The sequence below is a fragment of the Mugil cephalus genome, chromosome 16 (assembly GCF_022458985.1).
Source record: "Mugil cephalus isolate CIBA_MC_2020 chromosome 16, CIBA_Mcephalus_1.1, whole genome shotgun sequence".
In the NCBI taxonomy this organism is placed as follows: domain Eukaryota; kingdom Metazoa; phylum Chordata; class Actinopteri; order Mugiliformes; family Mugilidae; genus Mugil; species Mugil cephalus.
This window is the reverse complement of record NC_061785.1, coordinates 11880722-11898913: the sequence shown is the minus strand read 5'-3', so window position 1 is coordinate 11898913 and position 18192 is coordinate 11880722. Positions and strand designations below refer to the sequence as shown.

The following is an 18192-nucleotide window of genomic DNA, read 5'->3' as shown; positions in this document are numbered from 1 at the left end:
TGACCATTTTTTCAATCAAACAAATCAAATGTGTTGGTACACAACTGTTAATGCAAGTGAATTAGACCTAAATCATGTTCGGGAAATCTCACCCGGGAATCCTCACGTGAACTGTGTTTATGTACAGCTTGTATAGCAATATGGCACACTTTTTTTTGTGAGATCTGCGAGCTGCTCAGCATCTGTGGAGAAGAGGAGATTCAGATGTTGTCAACGCAATGATGTATTAGAGGGAGGAAAAAAACAGGCATGCAGCTCTCACAGCCAGAGGTCAGACCCGGGACTGCTGGCAATGTGAAAGCACACCAAAGGCGGGTCGACCCGGGTCTGAAAATCCTGTGTCGACTCTGTATTTTCCATGTGAAATGTGTATGGCAGAGTGCCTTTAGTTTTGCTTTCTGTTCCTTCTTTCAAAGGACACATCTTCCTGAAGGACAACATAGTTTCTAAAGTCCTGCAAATGTATTTAATTTCACACAATTATGCAAGCATTGGTTTGGAAATTAAAGATCCTGTATGTCATGTTCATCAGCTTCTATGATCGATGTTCTGATCAATAAAGCTGAAAATACCTAATCAGATCAGCTCCTATTAGAGCATGAACAAGTCTGATGCGCTGCAACAAGCGCCGACACTTGAAAACAATATGATGAATACTTGTTTTGATAATGTCTAGCAAGGATCGGCTTATTATCTCCCGTGAGCTGGTGAGACTGAAATGAGCCGTGGTATTTTGTGGAGCAGATGTCTCACACTGACATATTACTTTCAGGTTTTTATTGCTTCCCGCGTACGGCTTCAGAATGTGTAAACTGTTGTTTTGATTGAGCAGCAGGACAGGCTGGCTTTATAAGGACAGTCCCAACTGTACAGACACAGCCGTCGCTTATGCAATGGGAGATCTGACCAGGACACTGTGTTCCCTGACAAAGGCATTTCTATTCAAAACCATGGGTGGCACGCTTCCAGAGAATGAATGAGAGGATGAACTTCTGTCCATCAGAAGAGGAGGAAATAAACAAGGAGCAGAGGGTATCTGCTTCTGTTATCATCCAGCTGAGGAGATAAATTCTTCAGAATTTTTACATTTGTAAAAATGCATCAACTCCTTATTGATGAAATAATAATATTAAAAAAAAGATATGAACTCGAATCATTTCCTTGAGCAATAGGATTTCCTTTAGTTGTTACATAATAGAGTTTACGCTTGCAACTTTCTTAAGTTTCATTATAATACTGTTTAATACAACTAAAAACTGTCTGCCCACAGCTCAGATCCAACACTGAGAACCAGGATCCACTTCCAAACATCAGAGGTTGACCTCATTAACTCACAAGCAAATGCCTGCAGCAAGGTTCTTGATCCACCGGGAAGCCTGGAACCAGAGGAATAGAAGCTGTTACAGGAGCAGATATCCACACCCATAGTCGTGTGGTGTTTACTGTGGTGTGGAAGAGGCACAACAACTCCAGTGGCAGACCGTTCTTCATCAGTTGTTGCAGAAAGTGCATTCTTTGATGGGCCTTTGTGAAGCTGGAGTAGATGTTGACGTTCTGCTTCAGGTATTGGGAATTGGTATCTCCTAGAAATCTGTAGGACTCAAAGCAGACACTGTGCTGTTGGAGTGGTAACGTTGTTGTAACTATAACTAAGAAGCCAACACCCAAACATGATGTGCACATCTATCAGGATCAACTCCAGTGACCATGGTGTCATCTGCAAATCAGAAACTTCACTGCAGGGTCTTTGGAGGTACCAGCCATTGGTATCGAAGTAGAAAATCAGTGAGGAGAGGAAAAATCCCTGGGGAGCACCAGTAGTTATTTCACATGTCTATCTGTGGTTTCATGTCTACCATGATGTTGTGATGCATTTCCAATAGTGAGGATTATTGCAAGCTGGGGCAGATATTTTTGCCCCTTTTTTCAATCAATTCAATTCATTTATATAGTGCCAAAATTGTCTCAAGACGCTTTACAAAATACCAGCCTGAAAGGAAAAACTCCCTTTTAACAGGAAGACACCTTGAGCAGAACCCAGCTCATTTGGAGAGACCCCAAGCTCTTCCGAAGCTGCCAGCCAGGTAGAAACAGAGAAGATACAGAGAAAAGAAGAGCAGGAGAAACAAGATAAACAAACTTCTGTCATAGATGCATACATCAAGCTGAAGAATAGAATCTAATAATATAACACATAGCTGATGGTTTTATGTGACAGTTTGTGAGTATAACATGATTGGTGAATTGTTCATCTAAGTAGGAGTGGACAAATGCAGGAGGTCATGAAGACTGGGGCAGATGTAGTTTATGGAGCTCCACAGGTCTGATACACAGCACTCAAGACCAGAGACCCTCACAAGAAGATGGAGGGGGAGGGGAGGGGAGGGAAAGGGAGAGAGTGAGACACAGTTGTTAGTAATAGAAAATAAATGATAAGAGTTCAAACAAATCAAATGTGTTAGCACGCAGCTCTCACAGCGAGTGGTCAGACCAGGTATTTTCAGATGTGAAAGGGGTATTAAAGATAGGAAGAAGGAACATTGATTGTCTCTGGAAGATTCGGCTGTGGCCAGGAATTTGTTTACTTTGCAGGGGTGGGTCTGCTGATGTCGTCACTGTCCTACACCCCCCTCTTAGGCATAGATCTTGGTCTGACAAGTGGTCTCTGTGAAGTGGCCAAGTGGCCAAGTGACACATGGCTTGTTGTTGTAGTATCACAAAAAAGACAAACTAAATAATACCAAATATATATATAAGTGTCTCAAATTAATGAGGTTGTGAGTAAAAATAATCAGATGTAAAATTGTTGACCTGTATCTTGAAATAATGAAAAATCTCTCAAAACAAAGAGCAACTGTACTTTGCTATCATAGTAAGTCATTATTTTCAAAGTTTCTTAACATTTTAAGATTCTTATTCATTATTTTTGACAGTGATTCCCATTTTTTGGCACATTAAGTTATTTTAATTTTAGTCATAATTTTTGCAATCTTAAATTCTTAGTGTGTTATTATTATGTGGCACTAACTTCTTACTTTTACCATCCTCACTGGTTTTATTGTGTGCTTTTATTGTATATATTGTATTTTATTGCGTATAGCTGTTTTTTTTTGTTTGTTTGTTTTACCGGGAAATGACAATGTTTTGTTTGAATGTTTATTTATTTATTTCGAACCAAAAAAGGAAAGGAGCAGGAAGAAAAAGAAGGTATAAACTTAATTCCTACCCCCTTATAAAACCCTATTGTAATAGTGTCCCCATAATACAACAACGTCTTATTATTATTTTTTAATATTTGTCATCATTTCAGATACTAATTCATTGCTTTGAGAAAGTTTATGATTATAGTATAATTTATATTTTGATCACGTTGGCACAAATGGCGTTTCCAGAACGGGAGCATCCAGTGTTCTCTAAGGCCCGCCCCCAACGCCCTCTGATTGGCTAGTCGCAAACGTAAATAAGGAGTATTCTGCCTTCCTATTGGCTGGAGCTCTTTCCTGCCCCCCTGTTTTCTTGGACTTAAACAGGCTTGGTGGTCAGTGAGGGAAGCCTGAGCCAAGCGTTGGACGTTCGTGGCAACGGACGTGGTACCGGACACCACACAGCAATAATGAAGTTCGTTAGGTTTATAATGAAAAATGCCGCTCTGGCCAGCGTGCCCAAACATATCGAGCATTTCTCGAAATTCTCCCCGTCGCCGCTCTCCATGAAGCAGTTTCTGGATTTCGGTGAGTCCTGATCTCCCCCTTCAGAAAAGGCTAGTTTGGGATGTAGCATTAAGGCTACGAGGAGCTACGTGGAGCTCAAACAGCTGGACGAATCCAGCTGCTTGAATGTGACCAGAAGTGCTCCAGAAATCCGTGACAAAAACACGCCACGATAGCGTGTGTTTGCAAAAATGAAAGGTGCAGGGCTGAACATCTGCTCAGTGGTGGAGGTGTTGTGATGTTTACAGGGGCGAGTGTTGCATCAGATCTGTGTCCAGCTCAGGCTGCTTTGTTTTGGGCCCATTCGACTGCATTGATCGCGCTAATAACTAAACATAAAAGTCTTTATTTTCTGCAGATTAAAATTAAACACTTACAAATGTTTTTTTTTTGTTTGTTTGTTTGTTTTTTCTACATGCATGAAAACAATGCAAATATTTAAAGTTTTGTGTGCTTCTAAAAAGTCAAAAATGCTTAAATTTACATACGATTTCTCTCAATAAGTTGAATAATATGTTTTTCTAATGTGTAAGACACAGAAAACCTGCAAGGCTGCAACATTTGAGCACGTAAAATGTAAATCAGCTGATCAGTTCTTGTGTTAAGCCTGGATCATCTTTGCTTCAGGCTCCATTAACGCCTGCGAGAAGACGTCGTTCGTCTTCCTGAGGCAGGAGCTGCCCGTTAGACTTTCAAACATCATGAAGGAGATCAACCTCTTGCCTGACAGGCTGTTGACAACCCCGTCTGTGCAAATGGTGCAGAGCTGGTAAGTCAAACTAAGACTGTGATTATTATCATTCGAAGCAGTGCACCAAAACGACACACCAAAGAAGTATTCAGAGCCTATTTTGAGATGATGTGTCTGATGCTGTGCTATATTTCCTTCCACTCTCTCATCGCAGCTGTTGACTGACTTGTTTATATCCATTCAGTTAGTTTGCTACCTCATTGACGTCACGGTTCACATTAGAGGCACAGCCTTTGACCGACTTGTACTCCCTCCAAGCTCTGCAGCGTGCGGGTGTGGGGGTTTGCTGAAAGCCTGTGAACTTTCCCCTACTTTCTCATCGCGCGTCACGTGACCTTTGTTTTGCAAGGCGGCCTGCTTCTGCTTTCTCCGTGAGGAGAGCGCTGCATAGAGATGTCTTAACACAGACTGACAGATGATCCCCTTATGCCTCATGACATACTATCAGGTGTACGTCTATTTTCTCAGGTATATCCAGAGCTTAATGGAGATCCTTGAATTCTTAGACAAGAATCCCGATGACCACAAAGTCCTTGGAGAGTAAGTTTCCGATTCTCATCTTCTGTGTTGCCTAGGAAATAGAACTGACTGTTTTTTAACTTAGAAAAGTCCCTGAAAGCTGGATGTCTCCGTGTCTGTCTTTATCAGGTTTGTCGATGCCTTGGTGACCATCAGGAACAGGCACAACGATGTGGTGCCGACCATGGCCCAGGGTATCATAGAATACAAAGAGATCTTTCCCCAGGACATAGTCACCAACCAGAATATCCAGTACTTTCTGGACCGCTTCTACATGAGCCGCATCTCCATCCGTATGCTCATCAACCAGCACAGTGAGTAATGTTCGGCCTCAAGTTTTAGTCTGCAGGGTCAGAATTCGTAGCTTTTTCTCATTCGCCTTTATTTCCTTTCACACAAATTGAATCATTTCTGGAGAGGGGAAACTTCCAGAGAATTAAACCTTATTTTAGACCGGATTAGTCATGAAACCAGTGTTATTGTTCTTGCTTTGAATCGTAATAAAACATTGTGACATCATATTATTATGTATTATTATTCTTACCGTTAATTATGTAACAACCAGAAGGAGAAATCTCATCACAAACACATCAGTCACAGATTTCTGTGCACAACAGATGTTCAGAAAAAAAGAAAAACAATATTGGAAATATTTCCAGAGCTGTGATTACACAAAAAATGTTTTGTTCATTTCAAATTGCCGCTAACGCCAGCTGGCTCCTGCGTCCGGGCTGGCGCTGCTTTGAAGTTGGACGTTAAGTAAAATGATCTGATCAGATATATGTGTTCACATGTCCCAATACAGAAAATAGGTATTGGAAAAGTGGTTCTGCTGCTGTGGAGCGTCAAATCTGCTGGAAATATAACAGAAGATGAAGTTTGGCTCCAACTTTATTGATAACACTGAATGGATTTAGTCCTAGATGGTAACCGAAACGCTTTCAGCTTTGCTCCCCCTGCCTGGACTCCAGCTTTGTTCTGTACCTTCAAACATTTCTTTGCTTCCTCCGTGTTCCTGACCCTCCTTGAAACCTCAGATGTGTTTTTCATGCTGCGCTTTTAGTTTCTTACTGATCATGATAAACCCCACCCTTGGCTTTTGTGTTGTCGAAGCATTCATCCTGGTGACCAGGTGCTGGTTTGTTTGGCTGAATTTGAATAACAGAGAACCGGTTCATCCTTATTCACCGGCTCCAAGCTGGCCGCTCTGTGGTGGTAGACGTTCAGATCCACACTTCTGTTGTATCTGTATACGATCTGTAGTTTCTTTGGAGGAAAGCAGCCCTGATGTGTATTTTCTGTAATTCAGCGTTGATCTCAGTTTTTATCATCTACCTCTGCCTATTGCAAACTGGCGCTCTCTAGTGATATTGTTTTGTTCAGAGCTTGGAGAGGTGTCATCAGCCACGTGGAACAAAAGGTTGTTGGTGCGTACCGCTGATGTGATAGTGTTTCAAAGTGCTGCGTGAAGGGAGAACCTTTAAGCTGTATTAATTATATAACCTTTATGTTGACACTTTTCACACCCGTGCCAGCTATCTTTCCTCAGAGGCTTTTCATTCCCCGTGATCCCGTGTTACTTTGAGTTAAATCATTTATGGGGATCGGCTGTAAAGTTCTCTAGCAACAACTTTGCACCAGATGAGCACATGTTTGGTTTATTTTGTTGAAAATGATTTGTGATTTGTGATGATGAGTATAGCCTAAGTTATGGATTAACTTGATATGGTGGCGTGACATTAATTTGTTGCCTCACTCTTTTTTTTTTTCTGTTTTTCTTAAAACGGAATTCTTTTTCTTTCTCCGCAGCTCTTATCTTTGACGGTACGACCAACCCCGTCCACCCAAACACCATCGGAAGCATTGACCCGCACTGTGAAGTCGGCGATGTAGTCCAGGGTAAGTGAGCTAAATGAAGCTGTGTTGAGCCTCCGTGTTATTTCACAAGCATTTTCTCTGATTGTGATGGTTTCAATTCTGCATTGTGCTCCATGTAAATATGCTGTTTTGTTATTGTAATCATAATTTCTGCCATTATCTCATCAGATGCCTTCCACAGTGCCAAGATGCTGTGCGAGCAATACTACCTCCGCTCCCCCGATCTGATACTGCAAAAGAGACACAGTAAGATGACTCTTATTTAATCCTCCCTTATTAAAAGATTCATACGGTCTGTACCGACCCGCCAGACTTCCAGTGTCAGTGTAAGGCGTTGTAAGAGATTTCAGTGAAAAACAAACAGAGCCAAGCCTCCAGTCTGTACATACACTTCAAGTGTTTCTATGTAAATGAACGTTCGGCCAGATGGATCTGAGAGGCCTCTAATTATAGCGCACAGGCTGAAGTAATGGCTGAGCCGAGCTCGGCCGACTGCGTCTGACAATATTGACACACAGATCTTTTCCACTCCATCCTCACAAACGTGTAAGAGCAGAGCAGAGCGCAGCAGAATAATCGCCACTAATGGAAATCGCCCATGAGTGGCGAGGGTAATTGTCAATGAAGTGGATGTGATTATGAAACGCTGTTTGTTTTTCTTCTCCCACCACGCGCAGATGAGAAGACGAGCTGCCCGATAAGCATTGTGTACGTGCCCTCTCACCTTTACCACATGCTGTTTGAGCTCTTCAAGGTAGGGGGCGCCGCCTCTAATCTGCACACCGCACGCTTGTAAATCAAACCTTTATTGTCCTTTTCTGTAAAACATTTACAACATAGGTCTTCAACAGGGGGGTCTGCAACCCCTAGGGGGTCTGCGGAGGCACTGCAGGGGGGTGGAAAATCTTTGGTTGATTAGACATTTTTTATATATATTGTTTGTTTTACCCCCCAAATTTTAATTTTCTTAAAATACACATTAACACTAATCCAACATATTTTAGTAAAGGGACAAGAAATAGCTTAATATTGAATGAAAAAATGTTAATAATAATGTATGTTTATAAATAGCACTGGACGGAGTTTGATATAGAACACATATAGTAGGTAGGGGGTCCCTACCTGTAAGTAGGGGGCCTGAAAAACACTGAAGACCCCTGGTCTAAATACCGACGCCCCTTTATGTGGACCATGCACCCCATGTATGTCATAAATAACAGGGCCTTTTCAGATATACCAAGATGCTAAGCAGTAAAGTATAAAAAGTCTAGATATTAAAGCTTTATCAGGTGTGTTTGTTGGGCAGGGCGAAGGGGACAGACACTGTGTCCAGTTCAGTCTCCCTCTTAAAAATCTCTCCCACCTCTCCTGTTAATATTTTTAGTTTGTGACGAGTCTAAAAACAAAGAGTGTGAGTTTTTATTATAGACATCACATTAGAGAAACCCACGTTTTAAATTCGGAGATGATGAATCTTTTCGTTTTCGTAGAACGCGATGAGAGCTACTATCGAGACTCACGAGAGCAGCAACGACCTCCCGCCCATCCAGGTCATGGTGTCTCTTGGGGGCGAGGACATGTCAATCAAGGTGAGCCACAAACTCCTTGTTATTTTGACGCAAAACGTAAAAGCTGTGATTTAAAATCTGACACTCTTTTCACCCAGACCGACGGGAGAAACTCGTTCTCGCTCGGTGTGCTTCTTTGCAAGTTGTTTCCCCACGTAATCTCCTAATGCTGTGTACATACAGCAGGGGAATTCATTTGAAAAAGTTAATCTTTTTAATTGTTGTCATTGCACAAGTTTTCATTATTTAATCTAGGCGTGGGCCGCACAAATCTCCCTCTAAACCTGTTATGTGACAACTTCAATCTCAATTAAGCCTAGTACCTGCTGGCAAGCGGAGCTACTAAGCTCTGATAAGATTAGCTCCATGGGTTGTGTGCGCTTTCATATTAATAAAGCCTGTATATCTTGTCCTAATGCCCATGTGTCAACACAGAGGCTTCTATTTTTTTCACTTGCACAGCTGCTTGCAGACACAACAAACCACATCTTATTGTTCTGGGCCTTAAATTTAGGACTCGGAGCTTCCCAGTTTTATATAAGCAGACGTTTTTTTGTGCAACCTTGTGCTGTGCTCAATGATTAAAGGACCGTCTGTGTCCATTTTTGGGATGTTTTTCTCATGTGCAGACATCATCTTTAGAGAAGTACAGGCATAACAGCATGTTGACTAAACAAGCTTGAGACGAGGCCAGTCCCCTGTGTCTAACCTGTGTTTCTGCCCCGTAGGTGAGCGACAAGGGCGGCGGTGTCCCGTTTCGCAGGATCGAGAACCTCTTCAGCTACATGTACTCCACAGCTCCGGCTCCACAGATAGGAGAGCACTCACGGCCCCCACTGGTAGGATATAGACGACGCGTTGGCGGACCTTCGTTTATTAACTCCCACGTACACTGAAGAACAGATATAGGTTTTCTCAGTGGGCGTATAGATGCTGTTAATTGCACCATATGCCTTTTTCCTCGCGCCGCGTCTACAGCCTCCGAGCATCAAAATGCTCATTTAGCCTTTTGTTTAGCCTCTTGAAGCTATTAAAAGATTGAAGCACTGGCGTCTTCTTTAAAGAAGCGACTGACCTATAATACACAAAGCAAACTCTTTGTGCCACAGACGAGAGCCGCTGCTCCTGCTCCTGCTGCTGTGACAAAGAACAAAGCCTTCCTAATGCCTTGATCTCCTGTTTCTCGTTGTGCAGGCCGGCTTCGGATATGGTCTGCCCATCTCTCGACTCTACGCCAAGTACTTCCAGGGCGACCTGCAGCTCTACTCTATGGAGGGCTACGGCACAGACGCCGTCATCTACTTGAAGGTGAGGGCGATCGCTCATAAAGCCAAGAGATTAAAACAAACGAGAAAGTAGAGTAAGACAACGCGGTTTTCCTGATACTCGTTCCTAATCGTGCCTTTTTCACCAGGCACTGTCCACGGACTCCATCGAAAGGCTGCCGGTGTACAACAAAACCGCTCTGAAGAACTACAAGGTGAGCCTGGAGGCCGACGACTGGTGCATACCCAGCAAGGAGCCCCTAGATCTGAGCAGCTATAAGATGGCCAAGTGAAAATGTCGCCCAGCCCCGGTGCTTCAAACCCCCGAAGCCCCCAGAGTACGTCTTCATATTCCCATGTCACCGTCTGCGAAAGGCAGACCGGACCGTTTTTCTACTCAGAGACTCCAGACTAGTGCAGTGTCCTCTTTTAATTTCCTCTTTTTAGAAGTTGTAGCATGTTGTCGTCTTTACTGCGTTATCCTTTTCTTGTAAGAAAAATACAAAACAGCTACTAACAGGGGACTTGTCAGACTTGGGTGAAGGAGTGTGTGGAAGTGTTGGGTGACGCTGAGCCTAGGGCGGGGGGGGGCCCTCCCAGCGCGTCATCGACAGAAATAAATATGGACACGGGCGAAAGACTAACATTTCATGCACGTTTTGATGAGGACGTGCAGTGGTAGTCCGCTAACAGGAAGAACCTGTTGCTCATCCCAGCCTTATGATAGCAGTCTCACCCAAAGGCTTATTTTATTGAAATACTTGAATAATTTAAACTAATACTTTGTGTTGCACATCGTTGAACTTTACTGTACTGTGACGCTGTTGATAGATTTGAACAAATGTTAAAAGTGCTTTTGTGCTGTCTGCATGGATTTTTGTTCATGCTTTCGATATTTCAGCCTCGGAAGAAAATAAAAATAAAAAATATATATATATATATACATATATAATCAAAGTATTCACAGTCTGGACCAGGCTGAGCGTAGTCGGCTCTTTTCTGTGCATCAGCTAACATTTATTAAAGAGAAAAGGAGTGACGCGTGATCGTACCCACACTTCCATAGAGCCTAAGTTGCCCGTGATGTGCTCCAGCCGGCCACATGAGCCAGTCCTGGTTGGAGGTTTAATGCTTCTCAACAGGTTCCATTGAGCCAAGTGTTATTAAACCCCAGCGGGTGTCGTGTTTGAGTTCCCTACCGGTTTGTGATCCATTAAGGCCGAGCCTCGGTCTCAGATCTTTTATTAATCTGTGCCATAATAAGAAGGAAAGCCCTGGGTCCACGTGTGTTTTCTTTTGTATTGAATTTATCTGAGTCACACAGTATGTAAAAGCTTATTTTTATAGCTGCACATTTTGCGACTGAAATGATTGTAAATACTGTAAATGCAATGCAGATAATAAAAGAGAGAACAGGGTGCAAAATGTTCCTCTGGTGCTTTTTTTTTTTTTTTTTATGCCGTCTGCTCGGGAATAACAGTTTAATTGGGTGTGTAGAGGCGACTCATTATATCAGTCGGAGGATTATCCCTGTGGTGCCTTTGATTGTAGCTGCGTTGGGGTGAAAAAGAAAAGGGGGGGGAAGGAACAGAACGCAGATTTTGCAGCTAAGTGTCACCGGATCTCTTCTAAAGCTAGAGATGAGATCGAGTTCGGCAACTCTACCCTGCGGCCACGAGACCCTCAGGCCCTAATATATATATAAAAAAAAAGAAAATCCTAATGCGTGTGGGCCAAAGATTTACGTCTGGAGAGGTTTCCACTCCATTAGTGAAACTCTATCTGCGAGTTTGTGAGGGGTAAAATTGTGCCACACTTGCTTTCTAATTTCCTGGCCCACGGCCACAAGAAGGAAGAGTCCATGTGGGGTGAACACACCAGGGGCGGTCGAGGTGGTTGTCCGACATCTGAGAATGTGAGACTCGTGCAGCTAAGGGATAAAAGCCCAGAGGGAGGGAGTTCTAATAATAGGCAACCGCTTATGGCTTTTGGAGCCATATACACCGATCCGCCACAACGTTATGTCCGCTGACGGGAGAATAACATTGACAGTACAATGTTGTGCTGGGAAACGTTTGGACCTGTCATCCTCGTGGATGTTGCTTAGACATGTACCACCCAACTAGATCAGAGCCTCAACTTAATGGCACAAGCCAACCCAAGCAGGATAAAGCGGCTTTACAGCTGAAAAAAATAAACATGAAAAATAGCCCAAGCTGTTTACTTGGCTTCCAGACTTCCCATATCTACAGCCCAGACACAACAGGACACGCTCAGACGGCCTGTGTCCGTATCCGGGTGCACCGAAACTCTGTGGGAGGCAAAAAGAAGAACTGAGCAATAATAGGAGGGTGGTTTTAATGTTATGGTTGATTAGTATATGTAATGTATGAATTAGGACTTTTAATCAGGGATCAATCCCTGAAACACGGCTGCGTCTGAGTTTTTTTTTTTTTTTTTTTTTTTTCTGTGGGGCTGCCTGTGTGTTTCTGTTGATGAATGACCACTGTCCAAAGAGGCTTGTTTTACAGTTCCCTCCTCGAGCGGGCCAACAGGCTGACGGCAGCTGGTCTAAATAAGGCCATAAACGCGGGGTGGTTACTTCCAGGCCGCCGCAGCTACACGGGAGAGTGGAAAGAATGCAGAAGTGCCCTTCTCCTTATCTTGCACAAACAACGGGCCGATAAACTCTCCATGGCAACAGGAGCAACGGTAAAAAAGTACACGATGTTCAGCACTCGCGTGTTGGTGTGTGTGCGGGGATTCTCGAAGTCATCTAAGGCGCTGTGTAGTGTGCAGAGAGGGCGATGCGTGAGTCAGACTCTGAACCAGGATCACTTGTTTAACATCTCAAACAAAAAGTATTTGTCCACATACTCACGACAATGGCAACAGACCGGACAAGACAGGAGGAAAATAGACACACTATATGACAAGTGAAAAAGTAACAAACAGTTCAAGTGATAAACTGAACACTGATACAGATAAAAGCAATGGGACAGGTGAGATAGCTAAAAGGAAGGGCGGAATACCAGAAACTGATTGATAAATGACTTAAAAGATCAGCAAGGAGTAGAAAATGGTTAAAAATAGTTTCCCAAAAGTAAAAGATGAACATGAGTAACGGGTAAATAGCGGAAACGGATTAAAGAAACCGACGGTGCATCCTGACGTAAGAGGATAAATAACTTGGGAGCCAAACGGGCACTGACCTGTAGCACACTGACCTGCTACCCACATCTCTGTGAGTCACAGGGGTCTGTTAGTATAGTAGCTGCCAACAGAGAGCGTACGACCATGCCAGATATTTTCAGGAAGAGCTGCTCGTGATGTCATGCAGGCTTTGTTTGTGACACGTTTATGCACTGCATGCGGGCCACATCCAGATGCGCATCCCCCCCCCCCCCCCTCCTCCTCCTCCCTTCTCAGTTCAGTCCCCCCGTATGACCCGTGCAAATGTTTCTTCCCGTTAAAGGGGAGTTTTTCCTCGCTGTCATCGCCTTAGCGTTTGTTATATATAACCCCTTAAATGTCTTGAGACAATTTTGCTCTGTCATTGATGTCGAATTCAGTTTCAGCAAACGTGTGGTAGTGGTTTCTTTGTCCTCACGCATGTTTCCAGTGAACATCATCATGCGCTGCACATGTCTGAACCGGACCTACAGCTTTCCCCATTTTTCCCGTAATCCTTTCTGAAACACAGCAACAACACTTGTGCAGATGTCATTACACACCGATCAGGCGTAACATTATAACCACCTCACTGACACTGTGTGCTGTGCCATCAAAACAGTTGCGACTCGTCGTAGAATGGACGTTGGCCTGTCCGAGGGCGTTTCCTGTGGTGTCTGTCTGTTAGTGGAGGCCTTTGGGTCCTGTGGGTTGAAGGGAGGGGCCTCTCCGCACAAATGCAAAGGCGCAAAGGTTTCTCAGCAGAACGCTGAATTGCCACAAGATGGTCAACGTTGTTCACTTCTCCCGTCAGTGGTTTTAATGTTGTGGCTGATAAGTTTGAGCCATTTGAGGGGAAGCGCATCACTTTGATTCAATAAAGTACTCCACTGCTCCTGCCCTTGTCGTACAGCCTCGCCTAAAAATTCACAGAGAAGCTCGTTAAAAGAACTTGATGTTCAGCATAAGCACATTTTCTCGTCAGTGCAATGCCAGCTCCATGACTTTCCTCCCATTTAATTAACAGCACAACGTCTATTATCTATTACCTAAGAAGGCAGTTGGCAGCTGGAGCCGTTTATTTAACGAGTCTTCCTCCATCCCTTGCATGAACATCAGTTAGACCGTTTTCACACTGTTATCTGTTAACCATGGAGTAATGTGAAAAAAAAACAGACTCTCTGCTGACCGTACAAACAGAAAAAAAAAAACTGCCAACGCAATGCTAATTTCATGCCTACGTTTGCAACCAGCGTGCGAGAGCTAACACCTCAGCCGAGCGGAGAGGAGGCTGTTAAACTGAATTCTGATGCGTTTGCCGCTGATGGGAATATAAGGTCGTGCTCAGACCGCGCCTGAGTTTCTCATCATGCTGAAATGAAGAGGTAAGAGTAACTTTACACTTCCAGACATCCCGCTCACGAATCTGCTTTTGCAAACCTGTTTAATGAGTTTTATTCCTTTGTTCCATTTATTTATTTTTTTCATTTTCAGCACTTACATGGCCTCCTCTCGTGAACTGTTCCTTGCACGCTCTGGTCAGAACAGCAGGCTGTTGATTGCATAGTTCAAGGTGCATTTACATTTATTAGTGTCTCAGATATTAGTGGCATTGTTGGCTTTCCCCCAGCACATTTAAAGCTCTTTAAAGCAACTACTGAATTAGATCTACATCCATTAAATTATAACCCATACAAACTTAACTCTAAATTATTAAATTAAAATAAAACAGAACAAAGACATTCGGCTCAGTGAATCCAAACCTCAAGCAAACTTTTAAGTTAAAATGATAAAAACACTTCATGCATGTGGACACAATTTTAACAAATTAACTTATAAAGTCGCATTAATACAGTAGCGCCACTTGATAATATACTGAGCGAGCGAGAAACCAGACAAATGCCATCTTTTGCATAACCATTGTGCAACTGTTGTCGTCCCCAGATGGTTGTCTTAGCCGTGGCCCTGTTCGCGGCGTTGTCATCCTGTGCGTTTGGCTGCTCGGGAAACACGAATTCTGTGAGTGTGAGCTTTTGTTCGCCGATGTTGCTGAGCTGGGAGGCAGACGGGACATGAAAGTCATGCATTATGCAACGAGACTTCTCCCGTTTCCCCAGATGTTGCCGCGCTCAGACAGAACTGTGCTGGGCTTTTGTCACGCAGAACTTGTAAAGAGAATAGAACAGTGGATTGTATTAAAATCGATTACTCACAGAGTTGCGTGACGGGCCCGGGTCTGGTTTGACACTTTGTTCCACTTTCTTTATTTTGCAGACTGAGCTGGGGCTTTGGCAAATGGAGAATCAGCCTTTGGATGTGCAGTTGGCTGCTGTCTTCAAGGTAAGAATCTGGATCACAGTTAGTTGATAAGATGGTTCATCAGTTACCAGGAAACCGACTCGTTTTCAGTCATTTCTAAATAAATTCAACGCCTCAAATGTTAGATAATAATACAGAGAAATCAATAGAGATATAATTAATAAGAAAGAAAATCATTATCCACATGAAAACTTTTTATTTTGATCCCACACATCTGGGTTGTTTTAAATCATCCAAACCAAATAAGTCCAAAGAAACAAAAGTCACAAAAGTCTAAAAAAATCTCCAATTTCAACCATCACCTCAAGCCTTCAATAGTATTTCCAAACATATCTCCATATGGCTCCTTTACATTGCCTTCAATTCAGTTCACTTGTATTTATATTTTTACTGATGCTATTTTTTTTTTTTTTTTTACTCAACGTCTGTAGTCAAATTCTGCTCCTCATCTGTATGCCTCAGAGGCTGGAACGTGTGGTTCACTCGTTATTATGTTAATCCCGATCTATTATGAATCTGCGTGACTTTTTAAACGAGGCTCCAACATGTCGATCCGTCTAAAAATTCTGCAGGAGATGGAGAGTCTGAAGTGTGAACAAACAACACTCCAGCAGCAGCACGTCGCTCTGACTCAGGTAGCTTTTATATAATGTCCTCAGTATAATGTGCTTCCAGACTGAGCAACAACTACTTAATGCTACTTTTTTTTTTTTTTTTTGAACTTACAGATGCATCTGAAAAACCATCAGAAAAGAGCCCAAGAGAAAGTCGGTCAGTTTGTATGATAATAACTGTTCTCCTCCACTGGATGAAATGATTTACTGGATCATTTCATGATTTACTGGAAACTCTCTCGTCTGTTGTCAAGCAGAAACACACATGGTCACGTACGACACAAACCATGATGATGAGGAGGAGGAGGAGGAGGGGGAGGAAGACAGCTTAAATCTCTCAGACGAGGACTCTAAGAGACGGCGGCGTGACCCCTGCTTCCACTACACGGTCTTGGATCAAGCCTGGCGCGCCACCAACACCACCACCAGGTCTAAGATGTGTGATCGGAACGTCAAGTGGAAAGGTAGCCAGGTTTTCTGCGCGCGTGCCATCAAAGGCGACTGATGTAGCACTGATGATTATCCCATCTTCTGTTAAAGGCTGGTACCGCCTCTTCTACAAGGGTTTGAGTCTGCAGATGCCCGAGAGGTGCGTCCCCGTGGACAAATGCGGCACCCACGCCCCGCTGTGGCTGGCCGGGCCTCACCCGAAGATCAGGGATGGCGTCGTCACCCGCAAGGTTTGCGGCCACTGGAAGAAGAAGTGCTGCGCTTTCCCTTCCACTCCAATCAAGGTCAAGAAGTGTCGGGGCAACTACTACGTCTACCAGTTCACCGCGCCAACGTCGTGCTCCCTGGCCTACTGTGCAGGTAAAGAGCTCAGGATGTCTTTAACCTGAACACAAAAAACCTGATCCTTTTACAGATTCAGTGTCATCTGAATGATGGTGTCTGATGTCTGTTTTCAGATATCAACACGATTGTTTGTGGGAGATGCAGAAGAAACCAGTCCTGCGTGAGCAGAGATAAGATTAACTGGAGATGCAAGACTAAGAGAAGTAAGTTTGTTGGCGCAGTCCTTTCTTTTTCTCGGCTGACAGCCGGTCCCAGTTAAACGCATTGTGACTTATTGTGCAATATATTCAGTCACCTCCGACATATCCTCGCCTGATGTACTTCCGGACTAGCTGGAAACATCTGGAACAAGTATGAAAATCAATCAACTAGGTCATTCAATTTATTAAAAATAAATAAAAGTTAAAAAAAAGATTAAGCAATAAAATAAGACATTAACAAATAATTCAACTGCATTGTTTAGAAAATTGCAACAACATAAGTTATACTGTGATAACTCCTGCTACTGACGTACTGTAGTACTCTGCTCTCTATAATGAGACCTCCAACATCACGGGTCACACTTTTATTAATAATGACATCTCTGTGCGTTGCAGTGTCTTCCAGAAAGGTCCACTTCTTTGCATCTTTCCCCGGGCAAATCACGGGCAAAATGAACAGGATCAGGTACAGCAAGGTTCTGGTGAATGTGGGCCGGGCTTACAACAGCAGGACCGGTGTGTTCAGGGCTCCCGTCAAAGGGGTCTACCAGTTCTTCTTCTCCACTCAGACAGCCAACGTGGGCCTCAAGACCGACCTGTGGCTTGTGATCAACGGTTACTGGGTGGCCGTCTCCCACACACACGTCACCCGCCCCTCCACTGTTGGAAGCCTGTCCACCTACATGACGTTCCTCCGCAGAGGGGCGACGGTCTATGTCACCCACAACCATGGTAGATCTTGGGCCAACGCAGCCTCTATGACTATTATATTTGGTGGCTCGCTGCTTGCGCAGTCTAAATAATGCAGGTCTATTTGTCAGTTAGTTAGTCGGGTTGTTTAACATAGTTTTTTTTTATTGATTTTAAAACTTATGCTAATTCAACACTGCTGTAAGTGCTCTGGAGTGTCCGCTTAACGCTTGAATTAAAGTCTGATTTGATGCCTAAATGTAAAATGTATCCTAAAAAGAGGAAATAAAGATTAAGTTGTTGTTTTCACATTATCTTTTTTGCTGTTATGTTATGAACACTTCCCCCATGAATAAAGTATTTTCCATCTATCTATCTATCTATCTATCTATCTATCTATCTATCTATCTATCTATCTATCTATCTATCTATCTATCTATCTATCTATCTATCTATCTATCTATCTATCTATCTATCTCTAATTTTCATTAGCGTCAGTTGTACACAAGGTGGCGCACCAACCCCACATTGACTCTGAGCATATCAGCTTCCAGGACTATTCAAAGAGGAGGCCTCATTCAGACCCAGACTACATGCTGTACTTTTTTAGACCTGGTGGTATCTGAGGGTGAATCTGGTCATATTTCCAGAGCGCGCTACTTTTCATTCATGCCCCCGTGGAATGAAACAAAATCAAAACAAAAAAAAAAAC

At 43.3% G+C, this 18192-nt stretch overlaps 2 protein-coding genes across 2 annotated transcripts; both read left to right on the top strand.

Annotated features, from left to right (window-relative positions):
* The first annotated feature begins 3528 nt into the window (after window positions 1–3528).
* On the top strand, window positions 3529–11120 carry pdk2a (pyruvate dehydrogenase kinase 2a). The gene is made up of 11 exons (XM_047609254.1): window positions 3529–3731; window positions 4338–4479; window positions 4930–5001; window positions 5110–5294; window positions 6790–6879; window positions 7027–7104; window positions 7536–7612; window positions 8349–8447; window positions 9155–9265; window positions 9621–9734; window positions 9841–11120. The coding sequence occupies exons 1-11, from the start codon at window positions 3614–3616 to the stop codon at window positions 9982–9984; spliced, it is 1230 nt and encodes a 409-aa protein (XP_047465210.1). The 5' UTR covers window positions 3529–3613; the 3' UTR covers window positions 9985–11120.
* Window positions 11121–13547: 2427 nt separating this feature from the next.
* LOC125022540 lies at window positions 13548–17794 on the top strand. Its single transcript, XM_047609255.1, has 10 exons — window positions 13548–14247; window positions 14357–14435; window positions 14807–14881; window positions 15137–15202; window positions 15754–15816; window positions 15910–15952; window positions 16053–16259; window positions 16336–16605; window positions 16704–16793; window positions 17187–17794. Exons 3-10 carry the CDS (start codon window positions 14807–14809, stop codon window positions 17591–17593), a joined length of 1221 nt encoding a protein of 406 aa, XP_047465211.1. The 5' UTR covers window positions 13548–14247; window positions 14357–14435; the 3' UTR covers window positions 17594–17794.
* Window positions 17795–18192: the final 398 nt, after the last annotated feature.

Excerpts from the sequence above, each read along its gene's own strand:
- pdk2a (XM_047609254.1), top strand. The coding sequence starts at position 3,614 with ATGAAGTTCGTTAGGTTTATAATGAAAAATGCCGCTCTGGCCAGCGTG. Across the intron at positions 4,480-4,929 it reads GTGCAAATGGTGCAGAGCTG|GTATATCCAGAGCTTAATGG; the intron begins GTAAGTCAAACT and ends CTATTTTCTCAG. Across the intron at positions 6,880-7,026 it reads AGTCGGCGATGTAGTCCAGG|ATGCCTTCCACAGTGCCAAG; the intron begins GTAAGTGAGCTA and ends TTATCTCATCAG.
- LOC125022540 (XM_047609255.1), top strand. The coding sequence starts at position 14,807 with ATGGTTGTCTTAGCCGTGGCCCTGTTCGCGGCGTTGTCATCCTGTGCG. Across the intron at positions 14,882-15,136 it reads GCTCGGGAAACACGAATTCT|ACTGAGCTGGGGCTTTGGCA; the intron begins GTGAGTGTGAGC and ends TTTATTTTGCAG. Across the intron at positions 15,817-15,909 it reads AGCACGTCGCTCTGACTCAG|ATGCATCTGAAAAACCATCA; the intron begins GTAGCTTTTATA and ends TTGAACTTACAG.